Raw genomic sequence first — 25,223 nt, forward strand, 5'->3', positions numbered from 1 at the left:
ACATCATTATGAATGAAATGTGCTCTATTTGGAAGCAGCCGGCCCCCCTCCACTTTCGTGGAGGGGGGGCAGACTGTGTGTGAGACTTTAAATCATCAAACTGTAAATTATAAATTTTAAATTGATCCCTTTACCCCGAGTCCTAAAGTGTATATTTATTTTCTTACTCTTCTTATATTTATTGTTTGTTTACTTGCACTGCTGTAACTGGAGCCTTGTGTCTCGTCTCTCTGGACTGTATGTAGCGGAGATGACAATAAAGTTTACTTTGACTCCAGCAGCGAGCAGGCGCACCGAGGGCTCTCGCGCTCACTTTTCGCATATAGAATTTCGAAAAAACATCGGTGCAAATTATAAGTCTGCATGATTTTTCTTTTTCTTTTTTCTTTTCTTTTGCAAGTTGGTTATTAGATGCCGCTCTAGCCAGCCAGAGAATCCCCCGTCGCCCCGCCCTCTCCTCCCTGTGCCGCAAGCAGCAGGCGCACCTCGCAAACGGAGGGCGCCCCTACTCCCAGCAAATGGGCGATAGAAAACCGATCGGTGCCTATGACATTCCTACTATGCGCTGGCATGACGTCGGGGCAGCATGAGAATGAGCTATTTTTTTATTTTTTTATTTTTAGCCGATGCCCGTGATGTCGCCTCCCACCACGATGCTGCCCCAGGCAACCGCCTGTGTCGCCCGTATCAAAAACCGCTACTGCTGAGAGGCAGTCTGAAAGAATATAACACATGGAACCCAGGGACGACAGAGACTTAAAGAAGAATTAACATCAAACTAAACTCATGACCAGAACCAAACTGAAACATTGATTTATAATACTCATCAAAACAGGATAGCTAAAGAATCAGACATAAATCATAATACAGAAAAACACCAAAACATAAGAAACAGAAAATGCTGTGACAAAAACTTCCTTTTAACAACAAGAAATGACCAGCAGAACCAGGCTCAGGAGGGACGGCCATCTGCTGCGAACCAAGGTTTTCTCCTGAAAAACCTTGTATATACCTTGTGGATGTTACTTTGACATGCACCACCTACCTCAGCATAGCTGTAGACCATTACGGCCTTTCATGGAAACAGTATTCCCTGATGGCTGTGGCCTCTTTCAACAGGATAATGCTCCTACCATAGCATTCATGAGTGATTTGAGGAACAAATTGTTGGATTTATTGACCTGATCTTCAATCCAGTCGATCTCAATCCAACCAAGCATCTGTGGGATGTGCTGGACAAACAAGTCCAATTCATAGAGGCCCCATCTTGCAAATTACAAGGTTTAAAGGATGTGTTGCTAACATCTTGATGCCAGATAACCACAGCTCTCCTTCAGGGTTGTTTTGGCAGAAATCAACTTCAATATTAGGCATTCTGTCATAATATTATGCCTGTTATGAATTATGCCACACAGGAACCAATCAAATGCAAGGTAAATAGCTGTCTCTCTGTCTCATTGTGTTCACAATATTGTAATTTGAAAGTAATGTAATGTACTGGCTCCTAAAACACACCTGCCTACAGCCAGGTTTTTGTAGCCATGAAAATTGGCAATACAGTCTGTGACACTCACAGAGAATCTGGCTGTTTAATGACTCTTAGCTGTGGTGCATTTTGAGGATGTTTTAATGTTATTTAAACTGTTACTTTCTTTTGCGCTTTAAAAAGCCATTGCCTCGGCCTTGTGACTGCATAATTCCCAACAGAATTGTGGGAAAAATGGGACATAATAGGAGCGAGAAACCAGGCCAGTTTTCATACTGTCTTTTCTTCTTTGTCTCCCACTCTCCATCCCTCTCTCTGTAATGCGTGAACCTCTCTCTCTATCTCCAAAATAATGAAGACTAAGTCATGTCTGTGTATATTAATTCCTCCCATAATTCCTTGGGCTAAATATAGAGCCAGAGACTTGAGTGACTTAGTGAGATATTCAGTGGGAATTAGACAGTCCGGTGGTGGATTAACACATGAGATAATTAATCTTGAAGCACAAAAAGAACATTTCATTTTTCTGAAAAGAGGAGTAAGCACCTCCTTGATTAGAGATAGAAAGAGAAGAATAGTTTTGGTTTGAGGTTCTCTCAGTGAGTAGAGGGGGATAAGCCAGTGCATGCCTCTTCTCCCGGCTACAACAGCTGTCAAGCTTGACCAGAACACATCCTGGGAGGCTAGACTGCTCTAACTAAAATCAAAGGAGGCTCACGCTTTTTGCAATCCTGCTTTTTCCTCCCTGTCTCTTTTCCTTCTAATGATACATCTCATCACTGAGAAAGTGTCTCTCGGCACCGCAGCAGTGTTACAGGTGAGTGATCATTAGGATATCCTTGCTTCTCCTTTTCCTTATGCCGGAGCGAACCAATTCCTCTTCTCCCGAGTGAATAGTTTTTCTCAGCACCCACATATTCATAATGCAGCTCTTTTTCGCCAGCCTGCTCCCCTCTTACTTTCTCCATCCCTTCTTTGCTTATTCTCAGTCTCTTGGGTGAAACTTTACACGAATGTTTATTCAAAGTACAGACCGCAGTCTCCACATTGTGTGTATGTTTAGTTTAGAGAGTGACTGTGCCTCTGTGTGCATAAGTGTGTGCTTTTTTAAATTAGGTATGTGCTCTTTAAACGAAGCATCAAACATTACACACATCCAGGCTGACACTGTTCAACATGAAAGCCGCTGAGACTCATTAGGACACTGATTACAGCTTGGGGAGGAGAATTCTGAGCAGCTGCTGAGCTTACAGGCAAACACCCACACACACTCATGCATTCTCATTTTATGTGTGTTCATGGGTAACAATATGTTTGTTTTTAAGTAGGACCAGTTTGGTTATTATTTAAACAAATGTTTGTGAGTTGATCATAGTTTGGTGCTATATAGAGATTGATAGTGCTAATAGATATAGTCAATTGGCTATGTGATCGTGTGAGATTGTGCCCTCTCTAGACTCCCTGCTGGCCACTGCCCACAATTTCCTGAGTTCCCCAGTGTTATCTTTCATGTGATGTTTGGATGCACAGGAAGAATGTGCACAAATTTCTATCAGGAGAGTTTCTATAGATAACTTCACAATGAATTACTGCTTTCAATTCTTGTTTCTTCTGTTGGGTATTGGACAGCAGTATGTCTCCCTTCATTAATCGCAGCTATTGCTCCTTTGCTCCTTTGCCCCTGGCTTTCTGCTTCAGCTGCTACCACAGTTGCACTGTGTGGAAATATTGTAAATCAAATTAATTTGATCGTTAATCACACAGTTAAAATGTTTTCCAGTAATCATCTTGCAAACATTTAGATCCAAGAGTTCAAGAATGAATATTAATGCTGTCTGCTTCCACTGCTTTTCAGATTTCTGTTTTCCTTTGCTCTTATTCAAAGTTTTTAATTTATTTTGTTTCTGTGAATCACTTTGTAACTTTTAGGTGAAACATTATAAACATTCTGTCATGAACTTATAGCTGTCCTTTCCAACTACGCTACTTATGTATTTGTGATTATTGACCACACCATTGAAAATGGTTCCAGATGGTCTTTAGGTGTTTTTGTAGATTGGAAATGTGTGGTTGGCCACAGCCATGTTGATTGATCATATATACTCACAGTTACATATATACAAACACAGTACATATGTAACTACAGTATATGACTATGGCAGTGTACTGACCAGGAGATGAGTACACTGTGGTCATAAAGGGATGGAAATAGTCATCAACAGTACTTGGGTAGTACTCAGTTTGTACTAAGGAGCCCAAAACGTCCCTAGAAAAAATACCCCACATTATTAGGCAGGATGGATCCATGATTTCATGTATTTTATGCAAGGGAAGATGTTTCCAATCTTTTATTGTCCAGTTTTAGTCAACCCATGTATTTTGCTTTTAGGTAATGGAAGGGGAAACCCGGTATGGACTTCTATTGCTGTAGCCCATCTGTGTCAAATGTTGCCTTTCTATCATTTTGAAGAAGTCTGGCTATTCTTTTCTGACCTGGAGATTTGTGAAATTTGTGTCTCCATTATTAACACCATTATTACAGACTAACTTGTCAGCATTTATTTTAGACATATTCAAGCAGAAATGTTGCCATTAACCATTTTTGAACTACGGGTTGATTCTGTTCAACAGTACAGTCATTGCTCTCTGATGGGAAGAAGCAAAAACACTCCTTCCTCCCACGCATGATCATGTTTGTACTGAGAAACTGTAGGTCTGTTCCTCTATGGGTCACTCTATTTGTGGGAAAGAGGGGGTGGGGGTTATCTAAATGAATGGAGTTGTTGCTGTATGAGGCAAGGAGGTGCTGCAACAACTCTGTGCTTAAATAGGATTTTAACCATTCATAAAGGAATAAATGAGGAACTCAATATGCAGAAATCATTTTTGCTATTTTTATATTTGTATTTATGTTTTTATACTGTTGAGCTCATTTATGCAAGCCACAAATAAATCAACATATCTACAATTATACAGGGAGTGCAGAATTATTAGGCAAGTTGTTTTTTTGAGGAATAATTTTATTATTGAACAACAACCATGTTCTCAATGAACCCAAAAAACTCATTAATATCAAAGCTGAATGTTTTTGGAAGTAGTTTTTAGTTTGTTTTTAGTTTTAGCTATTTTAGGGGGATATCTGTGTGTGCAGGTGACTATTACTGTGCATAATTATTAGGCAACTTAACAACAAACAAATATATACCCATTTCAATTATTTATTTTTACCAGTGAAACCAATATAACATCTCCACATTCACAAATATACATTTCTGACATTCAAAAACAAAACAAAAACAAATCAGCGACCAATATAGCCACCTTTCTTTGCAAGGACACTCAAAAGCCTGCCATCCATGGATTCTGTCAGTGTTTTGATCTGTTCACCATCAACATTGCGTGCAGCAGCAACCACAGCCTCCCAGACACTGTTCAGAGAGGTGTACTGTTTGCCCTCCTTGTAAATCTCACATTTGATGATGGACCACAGGTTCTCAATGGGGTTCAGATCAGGTGAACAAGGAGGCCATGTCATTAGTTTTTCTTCTTTTATACCCTTTCTTGCCAGCCACGCTGTGGAGTACTTGGACGCGTGTGATGGAGCATTGTCCTGCATGGAAATCATGTTTTTCTTGAAGGATGCAGACTTCTTCCTGTACCACTGCTTGAAGAAGGTGTCTTCCAGAAACTGGCAGTAGGACTGGGAGTTGAGCTTGACTCCATCCTCAACCCGAAAAGGCCCCACAAGCTCATCTTTGATGATACCAGCCCAAACCAGTACTCCACCTCCACCTTGCTGGCGTCTGAGTCGGACTGGAGCTCTCTGCCTTTACCAATCCAGCCACGGGCCCATCCATCTGGCCCATCAAGACTCACTCTCATTTCATCAGTCCATAAAACCTTAGAAAAACCAGTCTTGAGATATTTCTTGGCCCAGTCTTGACGTTTCAGCTTGTGTGTCTTGTTCAGTGGTGGTCGTCTTTCAGCCTTTCTTACCTTGGCCATGTCTCTGAGTACTGCACACCTTGTGCTTTTGGGCACTCCAGTGATGTTGCAGCTCTGAAATATGGCCAAACTGGTGGCAAGTGGCATCTTGGCAGCTGCACGCTTGACTTTTCTCAGTTCATGGGCAGTTATTTTGCGCCTTGGTTTTTCCACACGCTTCTTGCGACCCTGTTGACTATTTTGAATGAAACGCTTGATTGTTCAATGATCACGCTTCACAAGCTTTGCAATTTTGAGACTGCTGCATCCCTCTGCAAGATATCTCACTATTTTTGACTTTTCTGAGCCTGTCAAGTCCTTCTTTTGACCCATTTTGCCAGAGGAAAGGACGTTGCCTAATAATTATGCACACCTGATATAGGGTGTTGATGTCATTAGACCACACCCCTTCTCATTACAGAGATGCACATCACCTAATATGCTTAATTGGTAGTAGGCTTTCGAGCCTATACAGCTTGGAGTAAGACAACATGCATGAAGAGGATGATGTGGACAAAATACTCATTTGCCTAATAATTCTGCACTCCCTGTACTAGGATGTGACTTAATACAAGTCCAAGTGTAAGAAACGTTGGAGTAGCAAGTGTGGAAGCAAGTTCCTGAGTGTGTTTGATGTCCTTTGTGATTGATAGGACAGTCTGACTTAAAACAAATAAACAAAAAATATAGACCAGAGATGCTGCTGACAGAAGGCTTTAATAGGGAACACGCCCACCGTTGTTCCAGTACTGAGGTGAAATGTAGGTCATATCTGGAGTCTTGTAAGTCAAGATGGCACCAGAATTTCCTGCATATCTCAATAATAATAATAATGATAATAATAATAATAATCAGTTTCATTTCTTAAACTACGGTTTATGATGTCAGAGGTTCGAAGCAGCGTCGGAAACACAACATGCTGATGGTGTACCAGCGCTCATGTCTATACTCCTGATTGTGGAGGAAAACCTTTGCTGCACAGAGTGGGACCTGTTGTTGCCACACTTAGACAATTTCCATGCGTACATGAATAAAGCAAAAACTCATCCATGAAACCGCAACTAATAAATCAGCAGACGTGATAAAACACTGCTTTCCTGGTGTTTAATTTCAAATCAACTGAAAAGAAAGACCAAGACGAGCGTATCAACTGCACTCGATGGAGCTGGCCTCAGGCAGTTCAGAGTGGGAGGTGTTGACAGTTCCGGGTGCCTAGTTGGAGTACTGGAGTATGGTTACACTGGCAGCAATCTAAATATTTACTCTATCTCTCATTCACTGAAACTGAAGCATGATTTAGGTTCAATGTTATGTATCAAATCACAAACATTTTTAATGTGCAGTGCGTTTGCTGTTTACAAAATCTCCCTAAATAGCCACACACATGGAGATAGGAGGATATTTGAGATGCTGTAAATGTTGGCTTTTTCCCACTGAGTTTTAGTTTCTGGTTTCATGGACTGCATTGGCGGGGCATACAATATGTTCACAAGGTGTGTTCAGACTGTATGCAGTCTGAGAGACAGACCTATCAAGTCTCTAGTATAATGAATTTCAGCTGAGCTTGAGTTACTTTATCTAAGTTTTTCTAAACTGATGGGACCGTAAAGGAAAGCGTTCTTTAAAAAAAGAAAGATTGTAGGTGCTTTCCTAAACAATCCAGTGTCATGGAAATGAAACTGAAGTGTTAGGTTTTTGTTTTTGGTTTTTTTTGTTTTTTTCTCTACACCTTGGTAATATATCATCAATGCTGTGATGCATGGTGTTGTGTAAAATAAATGAATTCATGGGAGATTGTGCTTTAGCACTTACCATGAAAGCTTTTCTAAGGAAGAGCATTAGAAGTGATTGAGGTGACTTTGGCAATGAAGCAACTCCCATTCATGTTGAGTCTTGTCTGATGTGTGTGTGTCCTTCTTACTTTAAACTGCAAGTGAAGGTAGTGTTTGTGTGGCTGTGGTCTAACAGCAGGACTTGAAAACCGACTGATTTTAGGCTTTAATGATTCTGCTGTTTCTACTACGTTTTTTGGTGTTTATTGTCTAAGAGATAAATAGAAGCACATTAGAAAACTTAAGGGGCACTATTTACAGTGGAGCTCAAGAAGGAGCAGAAAGAGGTCCCAGGGCCACGTGGTCCACTTTAGATCCAAACTCAGCAGCTCTCTCAGCGGTTGCTCTTGACAACAGCAGAAGGAGGAGCTTGTGCTGGCAGGGCTTTGGTAGAGTAGGAATGCCAAGCTGCCAAGTTCTCCCTGTGGGATGATGCCCCAGGCCCAGTCCTGATACTTGGCTTTGTTCATGCAAGCCCTCTAAGCCTGCTGCGTCACGGTGCATCCATGAGGGCTCACACATGCATACACAAGAGCTCTTTACACGGACACAACCTGACCTGCTGGTTCATGTACAGTTTGAATACTCAGTCATTTGATAGCAAGATAGTGACTTTGTAATGGTTCACAACTGATGCTGTAGGGGAAATAATATTCTTTTCTTGGTTTTCAAACTGCATTTCCCTATGAACTCAAAACAAATATTCTGAACATATTTATGTTCTCTCCTTCAGCACAGATGAAAGGATGTTCGGTGTTTTTTTCTCAAAACATTGCGTTATTTGTGTTAATAATTAATTTTCTGCTTGTGAGTTGCAGATTCAAGATTTTTAAACTATGTCTTTAATGAAGGCCTACCGTACAGTCCACTGTAATGTCTCTTGCTTGGTCTCCAGTACTTGGAATGAAAACGTCCATCACTTAAGCTGTGCTGGCAGACTGAGTCTCTTCTGCACAGCATTCACGATACAAGAGTTCTTCTCTATGATAATAAATCTGAAAATAGAACTGACTGACAAAACTGTGCTGAATATGGATGAGTGAAAACCTGAGTCGGCAATTTAAATCCCACATTAACAACATTTGACGTACTGTAGAGATAATTATTTTCAAATTGAAAAAAAAAAAAAATATATCAAAATATTTAGAGCGCTATTGCTCTTTGTGTTGCAATGCAGTGAGACTAAAGATATCATGTGGTTCAAGCAGGTTTTGTCCCTACAGCAAGATAAGCGTGTTATGTTCAACATTTTCAAATTGATCCTCAGTGTAAGGTAAGGAAGAAAATTTACTGAATGATACTTTATTTTTTCTAAGAGAAGAAATGGTCTGTTTGATGAAAACGACTCTTCACCAACTGAGAGAATTTATCTGAGAGCTTTGTCTGAGAATGCAGTGACACAGCCATGGGTCTTTTGGGCATTCTTAACAACAATAAAGCTGTAAAAACATACCCCCTTTCTCATTCCCCACATCTTCAGTTCTCATCTTTCTGACTTATATCTTACTCTCAAGAGACATGAGTAGGGAGGAGTCCAGGCAATAGGAACTATGTGAAGCACCCTCGCCTTGCAGTCTCATTTTAAAATGCCGGTTTAATACGACATGTGGCACGACTGCAATAATAATTCCTTCCCCAACTACTGCTGCTCAAATATAAGTGACATTACTTTTTACAAATTCAGAACATGGTGTAATGTTACAAGATTTACCTTTTTAATATTGCACACACACACAAACTGTGATGGGCAAAAGATTTTTATCATCATAAGTAACTAATGAGATTGCAAGACTAGGCTGACCAACCTGTGCAATCCCTGGATTGATTACAAGAAGGCCTATGACTCAATGCCCCACACCTGGATCCTGGAATGCCTAGAACTATACAAGATCAACAGGACCCTAAGAGCCTTAATCAGGAACTCAATGGGGATGTGCCATAAAACACTAGAGGCCAACTTCAAGCCCATAGCACAAATCACCATCAAGTGTGGAATCTACCAAGGAGATGCTCTGACCCCACTGCTGTTCTGCATAGGCCTTAACCGCCTCAGTGATGCGATTCACATTCTTATATACGCACCTAATCAACGTCGTTGACAGGTTATGACAGCGTTCTTATGTGCCGGCACCGGTGTTTTAGCTAGCAAAGTGGCGTGGCTGATGTGGAGTGAAGCCACATTAATGACAACGTGTACAACCATTGGAGATGTGAGCAGGACAGTTGATGAAAAAAGTTTCAGTTTCAGTTTCAATTTTATTTCTATAGCACATTTAAAAGACCCAGGTACATCAAAGTGCTTCACAGACAAGGCGCATTTGTGGGGTTACAGCAGTAAAGGAGCAGGAAAATACAGTTATCAGCAAAAGAAAATACAGTTTTAAGATGGTGACGTGGAAACAAGCATGGACCGGGGAAAAGTTAAAAACTAAGTTGTTAGGAAGGCAAGCTTAAACAGGTGGGTTTTAAAACGTGATTTAAAGGATTGGATGGATTCCGACGCACGGACATCAATCGGCAAGCTGTTCCAGAGTTTTGGTGCGGTAAAAGCAAAAGCACGATCCCCCTACTCTTCCGTCAAGACATTGGTTGCATTAAGAGCCCCTGGTTAGAGGATCTGAGTGCTCTCGTGGGGATGTATAGGTCAAGGAGGTCGATTAAGTAGCTGGGTGCCTGGTTATTTAAAATTGTAAAAGTGTATAAAAGGATTTTAAAAAACATACGGGGAGCCAATGAAGGTTGGCGAGGGTGGGTGTGATATGGTCATGTCTTCTGGTGCCGCTTAAAAGGCGTGCTGCGGCATTCTGGACTAGTTGCAGGCGTTGGATGAGGGAAAGTTGGAGGCCTAAATAAAGAGAGTGTGGACTTTATACCAGTTTTTAATAGGCCACGTAAAACTGGAGTTATGATAAAAAAAATATATGCAATGCTTGGTTTTTTTCCTATCATTGTTTATATTTACTGTGGGAAGAAACAGTAAAAACGGCGTTTTATAAGGAAAACGCTCAAAAGCACTCTCCGCCTGTGAGCAAAAACAGCCCCCCTCCCAACTCCCCCAGCGTTTCCTATTGGTGGAAAAATGTACCATGTGGATCAATCAAAAAATGATATGGCAACATGGCATTTAGTTGTTTAGGAAAGAGGGAAGTTTTAGGAGTGACGGCGGTGTTTTGAGATGTGAGAGATTTGCGATGTTTAGCGCAAATCTTGTGTAGTTAGTGTGTAGTGTAGTCAATAGTTTTGTTGTGTGTGTCAGAACAATGAGGCGACTGCTGAATGTTACAGGTGTTACAGGAGTGATACATCTCCTGTTGTCAGGCCTGCAGGTATCAGGCTGTTGTTCTTCTTTATCTCATAGTGGACAGAAATTTTTTTTTGGAGTGGCACAAATAATTTGTGTGGCATCAGATGATGCAGAGCAGCTGAATGTTCTGTAAATAGTTTGAAATGTTTATTTAAAAAACCGCCTTGGCTGCATTTTTAGGTAAATAGCTGAAAAAAACGTTGTTGTTTGCAAAACTCACTTACTTTATTGAAGAAGTGACTATATAATTAATTACCCAACATTGGTCATTATATACTGTATTTTGCAGACAAAGAGTTACAGGACTCTCTGCCAGACCACAGACTCATAATACAAGTCAGAACTCTATAAAAGAAAAAAGAAAAAAAACAAGAAAGTTGTGTTTTCAAAATTGCAGTTCAAGTTATTTTTTACTTCCAATAGTGTTAACATACTACACAGGTCCTGAACAAGATTTGTTTTTAATTTTCATTGTAAGTGTGCTAAAGCAGTTAATTAAAAGTAGTCTAACATAAATGTAAATGCTGTAATTTGCTTATTTTAATAAACCATGTAACTTGGATAGATTCGATGCTGGCGTGACCACAGTGCACACGTCTGCTGTTGCTCACAGTGGTTCAAGAGACCGCTCAGGGAGTTTGTGTTTTCGCTCAGACACATGAAAAATTAGAGGGAACATTGGTTACAAGTACCATGGGATCCCACAGGCAAATGGGAACAATGAAGAGGCAGGTAGGAAAGGTGCAACCACCAAGTACCAGGCAAGTCCTGAGGAGTCAGCTGAATGGCAAGAACAAGATCTGGGCTATAAACACTTTGGCCCTGCCCATTATCAGGTACCCTGCTGGGGTAATAGGCTGGCCAAAGGAGGAGATAGAAGCTGCTGACATCAAGACAAGAAAGCTCCTGACCATGCATGGAGGGTTTCACCCCAAGTCCAGCTCTCTGAGGCTGCATGCTAAGTGGAAGGAAGGAGGCCGGGGACTGGTGGCCGTCAGCACCACGGTCCAGGATGAGGTAGCGAACATCCATGAATAAATCAGGAAGATGGCCCTAACGGACTCAGTGAATACCTCAGGCAGCAGAAACCCAAGAAAGAGGAGCTAGAAGAGGCACCATCATGGATGGACAGGCCCCTGCATGGTATGTACGACCGGCAGATAGAGGAGGTGGCTGATATCCAGAAATCCTATCAGTGGATGGACAGCTGGACTGAAAGACAGCACAGAGGCACTAATCATGGCAGCACAGGAACAAGCTCTGAGCACAAGATCCATAGAGGCTGGGGTCTATCACACCAGGCAAGACGCCAGGTGCAGGCTGTGTAAAGATGCTCCTGAGACCATCCAGCACATAACAGCAGGGTGAAAGATGCTAGCAGGCAAGGCATACATGGAACACCATAACCAAGTGGCCGGCATAGTGTACTGAAACATCTGTGCCAAGTATGGCCTGGAAATCCTGAGGTCAAAATGGGAGAATGACCGAGCTAAGATCCTGTGGGACTTCCAGATACAGACGGACAAAATGGTGGTGGCTAACCAACTGGACATAGTGGTGGTAGACAAACAGACGAGGACGGCTGTAGCGATAGATCTAGCGGTTCCGAATGACAGCAACATCAGGAAGAAAGAACACAAGGAACTTGAGAAATACCAGGGGCTGAGCGAAGAGCTGGAGAAGATGTGGAGGGTGAAGGTAACAGTGGTCCCCGTGGTAATCGGAGCACTAGGTGCGGTGACTCCCAAGCTAGGCGAGTGGCTCCAGCAGATCCCGGGAACAACATCGGAGATCTCTGTCCAGAAGAGCGCAGTCCTGGGAACAGCTAAGATACTGCGCAGGACCCTCAAGCTCCCAGGCCTCTGGTAGAGGACCCGAGCTTGAAGGATTGACTGCCCGGGAAGGGAATTTTTTGTTTTGTTTTGCTAAATTTGCAAGAAATTCTTCCAAGAAATTTGCAAGAATCTCAATTTGTGTGTAGAACTTTGAGATGAAAAATTAATTTAATCCACATTGAAATAGGGCTCAGGTTACATGGACGCTGAACAAGTGAACTACTGTGAATACTTTCTGGATTCACTGTAATCCTTCATACATGCATTATCTGACAAGCCGTCTTCAATTCAAATTACCATTCAATCCAGGGATAAATTCATCAGAGGATAGAGGATATGAGGAGGCACAAATTAGTGAAATGGGGAACACCTTACTATCACTTGTCTTGTTTCCTTTCAACAAACAAAAAATCACAGCCATAAACTCTATATTTCCTTTATTCTTGGCATACACATTAGAAATGTGCAGTGAAGTGAAATCACTTTAGTTCCTCGACTTACAGTGCATTGTGCACATGCAATACTGCCTTTGTAAAAACATAATGGTTGTAAAACATAATGGTCAGAGGGTCAGAGGGCCCGGTGGCGCCAGTGTTCGGCAGCCTCGCCTCTGTCAGTGCGCCCCAGGGTGGCTGTGGCTACAATGTAGCTTGCCATCACCAGTGTGTGTGTGAATGGGTGGATGACTGGTTGTGTAAAGCGCTTTGGGGTCCTTAGGGACTAGTAAAGCGCTATACAAATACAGGCCATAATGGACCTTAACACTAAAACAAGTCCAGATATCGAGGATTTATTTTAAAGTAAAAACCTAAACCCTTGACTCCTGCATCCTGCATGGTATCCTTTGGGTCTTTTACTTTGTGTGGGGTCTTTTGCTGCTATGGATTAGGTCCATTTGTCAGTTTTTTTCTGTTCTCATGCTAATTCTCTCTACCAGTGGACAGTGCCTCGAGGCATGAGGTCAGTGGCTTTTTTCATGTCGGTGAAAATGATGTCTTAGGGTGTGGTCTTTACAGTTAGCAGATCTCAGTTTTATTCAGAGGTTTTAGAAAGGTCTTTCTACCACTCATCAAAGCAATGTTCTATTGAAAGCAATCATATAAAACTATGCTAAGTGTCTGTCTATAACTACTAATGAGATGTAATGTAGACATGCTGTTTCATACTTTTCCACACTTGTGATTTTCAGATCCCAAGGTGAGGTGACATCCCATCACGTTTAGTGCTGGATCTTTTTTTGTAGAGGAAACTCCTAAGAAGTAAAAAAAAATGTCTGGTGCAAAGATCAATTCACTGACCCTCACCCTACTCTTCCTTATGCCCTCGGTAAGTGTTATTTCTTTACTCATGTCTTATAAATGGGTTTATGAAAACGTGTGCAGCAAGGATAACTGTTCATGTCAAAGTGCTTCTGAAACATTCTGTTTGCAGCAGGTGGAGATTCACTTCAGCAGTGTTTGCATATTAGATTGATTTTCACACACTTGTACACTAATTTACTTAGAATAACCATATGGAGTATCTGCATCAATAATTCATTGATCAGCATGTGACAGGAATAATGGATAAAGATGTATCCTCATCATTTATTCATGGATTGTTCAGCATTATTCCAGCCTGTTAACTGTGTGAGGAAAGAATGGCCTCTCCTGTCAAGGGACACAGAAGACAGTAGTTAATATTTACAAATCGTCACTATGTATGTAATCACTCATACCCACATACACACAAAATGAATGGTGTTTGAATTCAAAGGTGTTTGAAGGAAGGGAAATAAATGGAGAGCTTACAGTCTTTAGTCGTGCTAGTAGTCCGTGCTGCAGGGAGAATGGACTGCTATACCTGTTATGTGTCTGTGAGCGAAGGAGGGAAGAAAAAGGAGAGTGGAAAAGTACAAGCTGTCACGGGGCAGAAACGGGAGCTGGAAGCATGTAAATATAATAATAACCACTGCAGCCAAAAACAGTGCCTGACGAGCCCAGCTGTAAGAAAGCTTTTAAGACTCAACTGTACACTGTGTTCGTGTTTTCCTCTGAAACAATAAGTTCCGTTGGAGCCTTTCAACGCCTCTCTCTGTCTCTCACTAGCAAAGTTGACCCAGACAACAAAGTAAAGCTAGTTTTTGGCTACGAGCCCGACACAGAACCTGACGTATTAGCCAGAGGTCCCTTTACGGTTTTACACCTTTACGGTTCGGAGCTGCGGACCTGTTTTATATATAGGAGCGGAATAGTTTTCTATACGAGATCACTGAAAAAAGTGCAGCCTCACCTAATGTCCACCCTGTTACTCATTTTATATTAAGATTTAAAAATCTAGTTGGCATTGCTATGACGAATAACCTTCAGTAAAAGCAATAAATCACACAGCAATAGTACATTCATGTAGTTGTAAAAAGCATGGTAATATATTAAGTAATCCAAAGTATTCAGAATACGTTACTCTCATTGACAACACGTTACAAAATACATTTTGGGGCATGTATTCTGTAATCTGTACTGGAATACATTTTAAAAGTAACCTTCCCAGCACTGGGTATATGTGAGCACTTGGCAACAGTGGGAAGGAAAAACACACTTTTAACAGGACCAGGGTCATGGAGGGCCAGTCATTTGCCAGAACTAGTTGGTGGTGAGGGGAGGATGATGGGACAAAACACAGACTCAACAGGCCTTGTATCCTGTATCATGATAAAGCTACTACCTTGTGTGGATATCCAAAATAATTTACAATTGTTACAAAATTATTTCGAATTTCCCAGAGGAACCCACCCGAGGGATTAATAAAGTTCTATCTTATCTTATCTACCAAGTATGTGTTTAAAGTTATTTGAAGTTCTTTCAAACTAAACTTTGCAACTTTGTAAACATAAACCAGTGTTATGTTATTGGTAGTGTTAGAATTATATAATAATGTACTGGCCAATGTTGTTTTGCTAACATATATATGCTTTTAAATAATATATATTTCAATTTGTCTGTTAAAACTATCATAACTGTAATAACTCTCTTGCCAGATATACCAACTTTATTTATGGTCCCCTTTCCTTTAATTCTAAATCATACATTTGCAATCTTCAGTAACCGTTGTCTTATGACTTGATTGTTTTGCTAGTGTGTATGTTTTGTAATGATAGCTACTGCTAAGCTCAGTTTAATATCAGTCTGTTTCAAATATTTTATTAAGAAACATGTACAATGCAAGTGAAAACTTTTAGATTGAATATAGTGCTTCAGTTGTACAAGTCAGTCAGTGAACGATGCTGCATATACCCACACAAACCAGTGCTAACCAAAAACGAGGAAATTTATTTAGCATCTTGTTCTGTATAACAGAAGACAGAGCAATGGTTGCCAAGTCTGTTCAAAACCCTTCATCTGGCACTAAGGACATATGGAATACAAATACAGGATTTAGAAAGTGTCTGACCTTCAAAGAAATCTCTCCTTGTCAACGTGTTTTTCTGCTGGAGCTGGTAAAAGAATGGAGACACTCCCTGGATGACAACCCCAATTCCCAAAAAGTTGCAATTCCGTGTAAAGTGAAAATAAAAACTGAATAAAATGAATTTGCAAAACTTATAAACCCATATTTTATTCACAATAGCACACAGAAAACGTATGAAAAATGTCTAAACTGAGAAAATGTGAGGGAGGTATTTAGGTGTGTTTAATAAATAAATAATATTTAATAATTATTTAATAAAGAATAAAAATCTCTTTGGTTAATTTAAAATAAATAAAATAAGTAATCTGTAAAATAGGGATTTAAAACAAATCCCTATTTATCCCCCCCCCCCCCCCCAATTATTTAGTTTTTTGATGGGAAAAACCTGTAAACTAGTTCAACTTCATTCTGAGCTGTTGTAAGATTCACATAACAATCTACTGAAATAAGAATAAAAACCCACGATCAAGTTTAGTCAGACAAGCAACATACTAATATTTGATGCTGATCTGATGCAGTGTGACCAAGGGCAGACAGATATGATATAACCACAGGAGGTTACAGAGCAGAGACATAAACAGAGGAAGCCGAATACACTGTATGTCTTTGCCTCTCAAGCCACTTATCATTTTAATACCTCTGCTTCCTATGACTTAGTCTCATATGCACTTAGAGAGCAGTCCCAAAGTCTAAAATCTAAAATCTAAAAGCAGAATGTGGAACTCGTCAGGGTGGATGTTTTTCTACACCTCAGAGTTTAATAAAATTCACAGCCCACATTTCAATCACGTCCCTACTGCAAGCCAATGCAGTCAGTTTAATGTCTACATGAATGAAAATAAAAACATCATATTTTAGTTAGATGCTAAATCTAAAACACAGAGAATCAACAATTGTTATCCAATTGTGTGATTTATCAATACACAAAGGTTTGCTATATTTAGCAACAGCTGAAATGTATCTGTAGCCAAAATGCCCAATACAAGTGTTTCCATTTGTTTTACTAGAATAGATCTCTTCTTTTGATTAATGGATGTAATTTTCAGCAACTTTAATCTTAGTTAAACAGACACTAATTGAAACACATGAGTGGATGTTCTTGACATTTTAACCAAGTGGTTTCAATTTCCTTTACTTGAAATGTACTTTAGTTTGCAAATCTATCTATATAGTAAATGATTTTTGACCGAATCTATAAATCACAAAGCCTGATTATCCAAATTACTGGGATAATTATATTTATTGGCTCATTAGTCCATTGTACATCATCTCATAATTACAAGATAAGGTCTGAAAATTTTGTGGGTGTACATGCAGTGCACTATTAGTACTTACATCATCAAAAATGAAGCATATGCTTAAGTTCAATGAGGAAGATCTTTAATCACTCATCTGCCTTCTGTCCCTGCTTTTCTGTGTACATGTCTACTGCTTTCCCACACTGTCAGTCTCAACACTGACGTCATTACTCTAGTCCAGTCATCTTCTTGCAAGCCTTCTTCGAGCCTGTCAGCCTCCACTTTACATGGTTTAAATTTGTGCTCTCCGTCGTTCTCCCTTTCAGGCTGTCATTCGTGCAACCCACCTCCTTCCCATCTCCACCTCACAGACACCTCAGTCAGAGCTCCATCCAAACCTCAGTCTTCATGTTCACCACCAATCTCTAGACTCCACAGAGTACTGTCCTAAATCCTATCACTGCTGGGATTCCATACTGCCATGATGGGTCATCGGAGTCTAATTGCCAAATAAATTCATTTCTATCTATCTCTATCTCAATAAATCATGTTGGGTTCTTCCAAGTGATCTCTCCTTATTTAACTTGGTTTCATTAATATTCACATACTGCAAATCACCAACACTCTTCTTTCAAGTCATCATTTACCATTTGAAAGCTTAAACAGTGTTTACTTGCCTCTGTCCTGATGTCTGAATACCTGCAAACCAGTGACTCATGAACATTCAAATGCAAGTTAGCTCTAATTATTACATCCATGTACACCTGTGTATATATCTGAGAAATCCCCATCTTCATTTTCAGTCAAGGTCAAAGAACTGTATTTTTAATAGGCTTACAGTTTGTTTTCAGAATCGTCCTACTGACAAGTGACAGTTTGTTCCTTCTGATTAAAGAACACCAGCTTCAGCTTTGCTCTATAGACATGATGGCCTGAAAAGGATGCAATCAAACAATGGACAAGCTGTGTAAAGGAAAGGTTTAAGATACATGAAACTGAAAATTATTTCAAACCAATTATGCTACCTGGTAAATTAAGCTACAACATTTTTAAAAAATAATATTTATGTTAAATCATTACATCAAATAATAAATATTTATTAACAAACTGCACTCAGTGTATGCCAGATGTTTGAAGCTTATCCATGTTATTCAGCAGATTAATATTCCTCTTGAAGCTAACACGTGGAGTCTCCTGGACTGACGCCAGCACAGAGACATGTTCATACCTTGATCCTCACCATAGGGGCTGTAAATGATGTGCCCCTGGTCATAACCTCCATGTCTGCAGTCGTAGCCATGCAGTCATCCGTGTCTGGATGTCTGGAGAGCACAATTATAAACTTCATGTCTGTGGTTCAGAACAGATGGGACTAAAGCTTGGCAACGTGTGGTGTGAAAAAGGCTCATCTTTCCTGACTTGTTTTCATTGGAATAATGTCGTCCTGTGGGTCAGTTAGAATGGAGAGAGAGCCAGCAGCTCTGAAATGATTAGTTTAATTGGTTGGGATTTCAGACAGATCCCAGGACTTAGACCTCTCCCACAGTAGATTGAAGCACATGAGTGGCTAATGAAGCAACCAAGCACTTTGCCTTTGAATCTTTTCTATGTGCTCTTTAGCTGCTTGACTCTCTCTCTCTCACTCACACACACACTCTCTGTATGTGTGTGTGTCCCTGTGTGGGTGTGTATTGTCTTCTAGATTTCAAGCCAACAGGTCCCCTCTAACTGTGTGATCAAGATGGAGCAGGAGAAATGCATGGAAATGATGGCCTTGGATTCCAACAATCAAGAATTTGGTGAGTCTTTGTTGCCTTCATGATAAACTTGTATTAAAACAGAAGCATCTTTGGATTCTTCGTGCTAATGAGCTGGTGATAACTCCACAAACTGTAGATGACTCACCTGATCCTTGGAAAATGTTTTTTAAAAAACGAACCTCACAGTTCATAGCCTCTGTGCTTGATTTGAAGCATCGGATAACTAATGAGGCCACAGGAAGACTGTATTTTTGGAGCAAGGGCACGTGCTTTAGTTGTTAGTGTCTTGTGATGATGATTCTGAAAATGAAAGTTGATCGGTGAGTGACAGCTGTCTCTCTGGCTGATTAGATGATGAATGAAGGGAATATTAAAACTATGGGCAACTTGTGTCAGTTCTCCTTTGTGACCTTAGTTTCTGACTTAACTCTCACTGTCAGAAACTAACGGCGAACTGTTCCATATTCAACAACCCTTTGTCATATATATCCAGCCTTGCCTTTTATTTTGTCTCCACAGACCTTTAATAAAAAAAACATTTGTTATGTGTTGTTAAAAACTTTTTTGTGGTGCTAGAATTTAGATAATCTTACAGAGTAAACTAACATTAGCTACTTAAATACTTTCCAACTATTGTGCAACCATTCCCATATGGAAAAGAAATAGTAAAAACTTATATGATTCACTCATTAAAGTGGCCACTTTCTCATTACTTTCATATGTTGTTTTAGTAAGTATCCAAAACATACAAGTTTAATTTATATAATTTTTCAAGGGTTCTTGTATCTGTTTTCACTCTTGTATGCTTTTCATACAAGTTTCACACAAGACAAACTTTATAAGATTTATATATATCTTTTTCATGTGGGTTGTGGGAGTCTAGCAGTTGTTTTTGGTGTTTGCGTGTATAGATTTTAAATTGTAATATCATGGTTTCTTGGCATATTACAAACATTTCAGCAGTAGTTGAATTTGAGAAACAAAACATGTTCACTTTTTGGGACAAATTCACTGTCAAATACAAAGAGTCGGTTTAACAGACACACATATATAACCATATCATTAACGTATATGTGCACCAATTTTTTACAACTGCAGGTTTAATAATCTCTGACAGGAAAGCTCACTGATTAAAGCAGTGCTTAGACTACGTTGTTAGATCCTGATTCACCCCCCATTTCCTAATGGTCTGTGCTGTCTGTCTACTAGTCTGCAGAATGTATTGTTAAATCTAGGGCAGGAAGATGTTTTTGACATTCCTGGACTGTTAACCTACTGCCTTCTAGCAAATGTTAATTCAACTGGTCTTTAGGTAGACTTAGTCCATATAAATTTTTTCAACCCTTCCTACACTACCCAGATGATGTTTCATTTCATTAGCTGCATGTGATGGCACTAGAAATCATAGAAATAATTCAGTATTTCAAGTATTTCACTGATTAAAATAACAGATTACTTTGGAACATGTTACACCCATGAAGAAGAAACCTCTGGCAGAACTGGCCTAAGGGAGGGGCAGCACAGAAGAAAATCACTCGGGCAATTGAAACACACAAAGAAATGGCAATTGCACTGAACTGAGATGAGCTAGAAGCTGTTGTCATCATGAAATTGGCTTCAAAACACAAAAGCAAACTATGTAACCAGTACCACAGAACTTCAGACCAGTGCTAATATTAAAACTTTAATGATAATATAAGCATGGAATATAGAGCCCATTGTACTATTTGCAAAAAACAGTCACAACAACCACTAACAACAATGTCCTAAAAACAGAATTTAAACCTGATGTACCACTTTACATGCTTTCTGCAGGCATCTCTCCATTTCTAACTCAAGGTCTGTTTTAAGTGAGCTTTAGACATTCAAAATGCAACACTAAATTAACACTAAAAGGAGAGCATCTGGAGCAGAAGATGAATGGCTGAGTTGATTGATTGATTATAATTCAAGCCAGGGTGTCGTTGTGCAGTTGCTCTGTTTAAAGAACCGTTCTTTATGTTGGTTCACTGCCCACTGTTCACTTTGAGGGGGCAGTGGAACACATGGGGACCAATTACTTAACATTTACTCACTGAGCTTCATTAGTTTGTGAATACCTTTTTTAAAAAGCACATTTTGCGGGGTTTAAATCGAGAGTTTAATTGAAATAAGTCTGTTTTTGTAGAACTTCCCTAATTGCAATGGGACAAATCATGGAACAGTATATATATATATATATATATATATATATGCTGGACACAGCTTTTTAGTGTTTTTCGTTGGAATGTTTGACATCAAACACACCACATCATCAAATTAGGGCATACCTCACCAATGTAACTACACAACAAATTATTAGTTATAGTTAAAGCTAAAATATCCAGTTGTTTTCCAGTTATCCTTTAAAACTGTGTCTAATTTAGAGTGACATGTAAATACACTCAAACAGAATAACAAATTAAAAGGTTACAAATCTATGAGACTTGCTCCTTGATTTCTGATGCAAACCGATCCCTGTATAAAAGTGTTGTAGAAAAAGATGCAACAGCAAAGACTATTTTTTACTACTATCATCATGTAGTAGTCTGATAATTGATTTATTTAGTCCAAAGACCAATTAGATGGAAACAAAGAAAAGGTACCTGGTCAAAATGTAATTTGATATAGTAGCAGTGATATGAAATGAACATATGGCTTTTTGGACTTGAGCACTGAGCTTTTCTCCCCGTCGTGTCCCCAGATTGCCCGTGGTTTTGGGACAATCTGACATGTTGGCAGCCTGCCAGGCTCGGGGAGGTGGTTGAGGTCAACTGTCCTGAACTCTTCTCTCAGTTTATGAGTGAAGAAGACTACGGTCTGTTTCTATACATTTATCTTTATATTTCAGACAGCTCTACTGCTGTAGAATTACATTGGTGTGTTTGGCGTGTTTACTGTAAGTAAGTAAAGGGCTCTGTGTCTGCAGAATTGGGAAAGGTTAGCCGCAATTGCACTCAGTTTGGTTGGTCGGAGCCCTTTCCCCACTATCTTGATGCCTGCCTGTACGAGGAAGGAAACAGCACCCACCCTGTGAGTTAAACAGCACCTCAGCATCTGCAACTGTGTCTAATGCACAGTTGTATTTGACATTTTCTACATGAAATGCTCTGTGTCTCTATCACCATTGTAGGACATGTATTACGTGTCAGTGAAAGCTCTGTACACTGTGGGCTACAGCACCTCTCTGGTCTCTCTAACCACAGCCATGGTCATCCTGTGCAGGTTCAGGTGAGAAATACTGTACGTCTTATAGGAGATAAGACTGACTTTAAACCAGATGAAATGCATCTGCTACAAGATCAAAACCACTGACAGGTGAAGTAAAGAGTACTAAGGACCTCGTCTTTGTAATGGAATCTTTCTGTGCCATTTATGAGTCAGCCTGTGGATGCTCAGTTTATGAAGTTGGTACAAATTGTTAGTGTGAGGATCTGACAGACTTGACTGTATATAAAAGATACGGCATCCATAAACTCCACAGGTTAAACACGCAGATACCTGCCAATAGGTCTTTATTATCGCACTACAATAAACACTGAAATTTCACTCACCAACACTGAAGCACAAACTATTTGAGTAGTCTGTTCTGCTTAGCAGTCCATATTAATTATCAGATAATGCCATTAAAATGTTTCCAAATACAGCAGAGAGGTCCAGTTCAGTGGTTCACAGTCAAAATGGCCACGCCCCTAACTTCAGATTTAGAAAAACCCAAATTGGTCATATTACTGGTATTACCTTTTGGACATTTTCCTATGGAAGTCTCTGGAGACTGATATGCTTTTGGAGCCAGCCTCAAGTGGCTATGGACACTAATTAATGTGGCAGAAGTAGTAGTACTTATGCTTCTAACACTGGTATCCTGTCTATGTGTTAACAGTGAATCAGTGTTTTGCAGAACAGCACTTGTGTGTGTTTATCAGGGAAAAGAAAATATTAGTTACAAAATAATCAATTTTTATCCAGAGTGTTCACATTTATTCCTTCACACAGGAAGCTGCACTGTACCAGGAACTTCATCCACATGAACCTCTTTGTGTCATTCATCTTAAGAGCTATTTCTGTCTTCATCAAAGACGGCGTGTTGTATGCAAAAGAGGACAGCGAGCACTGCTTCATACACACTGTGAGTAAAACAAGCTGCACATGTGCCAGTAAAGCAGGCTGTACTCATGCTGGTGATGGTTTGTGGCACCTTTGCTGACACTCTCTTGCACGTTGCTTTTATCTGTCTTTTCTTGAAGCTGGAGTGTCGAGCGGTGATGATATTCTTCCACTACTGTGTTCTTTCTAACTACTTCTGGCTCTTCATCGAGGGTCTGTATCTCTTCACGTTACTAGTGGAGACCTTCTTCCCTGAGAAAAGATACTTCTATTGGTACATCATAATAGGCTGGGGTGAGATGTCTTACATGCCATGCTGTCGTTGTATTCATATTTCCAAATGTCATGTTGTTTACTTGGTGATGTTGGTTTCAGGGACCCCGACGGTGTGTGTGACCATCTGGGCAGTGCTGAGGCTGCACTTTGATGATATAGGGTGAGTTATGAATAACACTGTAAGTAGAGTCTCATGTTTTTGTTGCATATGTGCTGAACATTTCATTTTATCATCTGCACTCTTAGCTGCTGGGACATGAATGACCATGCTGCCATCTGGTGGGTGATAAAAGGACCCGTGCTGGCTTCAATTATGGTGAGAAGCCAGGATGCAAAAACACAGTCTTTCTTTTGTCAAGTATATTTGTATTACTTTTATACAACTGGTTTATTCTACAGGTTAACTTTGTGCTGTTCATTGGCATCATCATCATCCTGGTTCAGAAGTTACAATCTCCAGATATTGGTGGAAATGAATCCAGTATTTACCTGTAAGTACTTGACATTAACATAAAGTTTCTTATTAGATGAGTTAAGATGTAAATGCATTTTGTTTTGAATGTGTTTAATATCTTATTTGTGTATTTAACATAATTTTATACCATTTTGTGATCAGTGCTAAAACATAACAAGTGTTTCATTGTGTAATTAATTAACAACAAGTACTTTTTACCCAATAAGGAGAGCGTTTCTCCCTATCTATAAGTTTTGGAATTGTCATGCAGTTTGCTTCACTGTTAATGAAAACACATTATTAGCACATTATTATTAGCATTTACTTTTAAAAAATTGAGGTATTTTGGAGACAAATTCAGTATTTCTGCATCTTAAAACTTTAACTTTGTCTTTCCATTTTTGTAGAACATATTTCACTTTTTACTTGACTACATTTAGTCACCTCACTATATACAATAGTAACCCCAGTGTCACAGACCCATTTGTGGATAGATCTGAATACATATGGATGACTATGTAGTCCAGCTGTCCATCCTTACATTTCAGGGGCACTGGAGCTTTGAGCAGTCTATCACAGGGCTATCACCATTCACACTCACATTCATGCCTACAGTCAATGTAACATGCATGCCTTTGCACTGTGGGAGGAAGCTGGAGCCTTGTGGGAGCTTGGGTTAAGCTCCATGATTCCTGGAACCCTATTATTTATTCTCCAAGTTAAAGTTCTGATTTGCCAGCTTTTTCAGAGCTCACGCTGATCTGATTGTGGGGGAAAGTGTTTAGTTATAGATATATAAGTTACAGATATGTTACTGACTGAATTTAAAACCTTGAAACCTTGAAATGGCATATTTATCCTCATGCATATATGCCCTACTGTAAATTTAGTCTTCTGTGTATGAGGACTGACACATTGGTAGAACAGCTCTCTCATTGTGATGGTGATGATGATGAGTGTGTTTCATGCGTTTGCTTTACAGGAGGTTGGCACGCTCCACTCTGCTGCTGATTCCTCTGTTCGGGATCCACTACACTGTGTTCGCCTTCTCTCCTGAGAATGTCAGCAAGAGGGAACGTCTGGTATTTGAGCTTGGGCTCGGATCCTTCCAGGTAATTATTTCTCCTGCATAGCCTAATGTAGGCAAGGATAATGCCTGTGTGAACTATTTTCAGAAAAAAACTTTCAGTCTATATTGTGGCAGTGCATCAGTTTCTTTCTACTCTTTGATCTGTTTTTATAGCTGTTGTTGTTGTTGTTGTTTATGATCTGTATTTATAGGGAGACAACATCCTTAATATTAGCACAGAACCTCTGCCCACCCCCTATTCAAACTTTTTCTTTATGGGTGGCAGCCAGTCAGAATAAATTTGACTTAAAGAAAGTGAGAAGGAAGCTAAAACAACTTGTTTCACACAGAGGGTGAACTGAGGGGATGCTTCAAGGCCCAGTAAGATAATTAATAATAATTAATAATTTGAA

The 25,223-nt window shown here is 39.8% G+C and overlaps 2 protein-coding genes across 4 annotated transcripts in view; both read left to right on the forward strand.

The window, feature by feature from the left end:
• LOC113009434 (pollen-specific leucine-rich repeat extensin-like protein 2) overlaps nucleotides 1-707 on the forward strand; it is a 30,564-nt gene extending 29,857 nt beyond the window's left edge. The window contains exon 5 of the mRNA XM_026147712.1: nucleotides 624-707. Coding sequence (XP_026003497.1) covers nucleotides 624-707 — 84 coding nt within the window. The remainder of the gene's footprint in view (nucleotides 1-623) is intronic.
• adcyap1r1b (adenylate cyclase activating polypeptide 1b (pituitary) receptor type I) overlaps nucleotides 1-25,223 on the forward strand; it is a 34,991-nt gene that overhangs the window by 5,746 nt on the left and 4,022 nt on the right. For all 3 annotated transcript variants that reach the window (XM_026147031.1, XM_026147030.1, XM_026147032.1), the window contains 11 exons: nucleotides 13,631-13,767; nucleotides 18,829-18,925; nucleotides 21,609-21,722; nucleotides 21,834-21,937; nucleotides 22,038-22,135; nucleotides 22,901-23,033; nucleotides 23,152-23,305; nucleotides 23,387-23,447; nucleotides 23,534-23,603; nucleotides 23,687-23,778; nucleotides 24,724-24,853. In XM_026147031.1, the coding sequence (XP_026002816.1) occupies nucleotides 13,711-13,767; nucleotides 18,829-18,925; nucleotides 21,609-21,722; nucleotides 21,834-21,937; nucleotides 22,038-22,135; nucleotides 22,901-23,033; nucleotides 23,152-23,305; nucleotides 23,387-23,447; nucleotides 23,534-23,603; nucleotides 23,687-23,778; nucleotides 24,724-24,853 (1,110 nt within the window). In that variant the 5' untranslated portion in view covers nucleotides 13,631-13,710. The remainder of the gene's footprint in view (nucleotides 1-13,630; nucleotides 13,768-18,828; nucleotides 18,926-21,608; nucleotides 21,723-21,833; nucleotides 21,938-22,037; nucleotides 22,136-22,900; nucleotides 23,034-23,151; nucleotides 23,306-23,386; nucleotides 23,448-23,533; nucleotides 23,604-23,686; nucleotides 23,779-24,723; nucleotides 24,854-25,223) is intronic.

This window comes from Astatotilapia calliptera, chromosome 17 (genome assembly GCF_900246225.1).
Source record: "Astatotilapia calliptera chromosome 17, fAstCal1.2, whole genome shotgun sequence".
NCBI lineage: Eukaryota > Metazoa > Chordata > Actinopteri > Cichliformes > Cichlidae > Astatotilapia > Astatotilapia calliptera.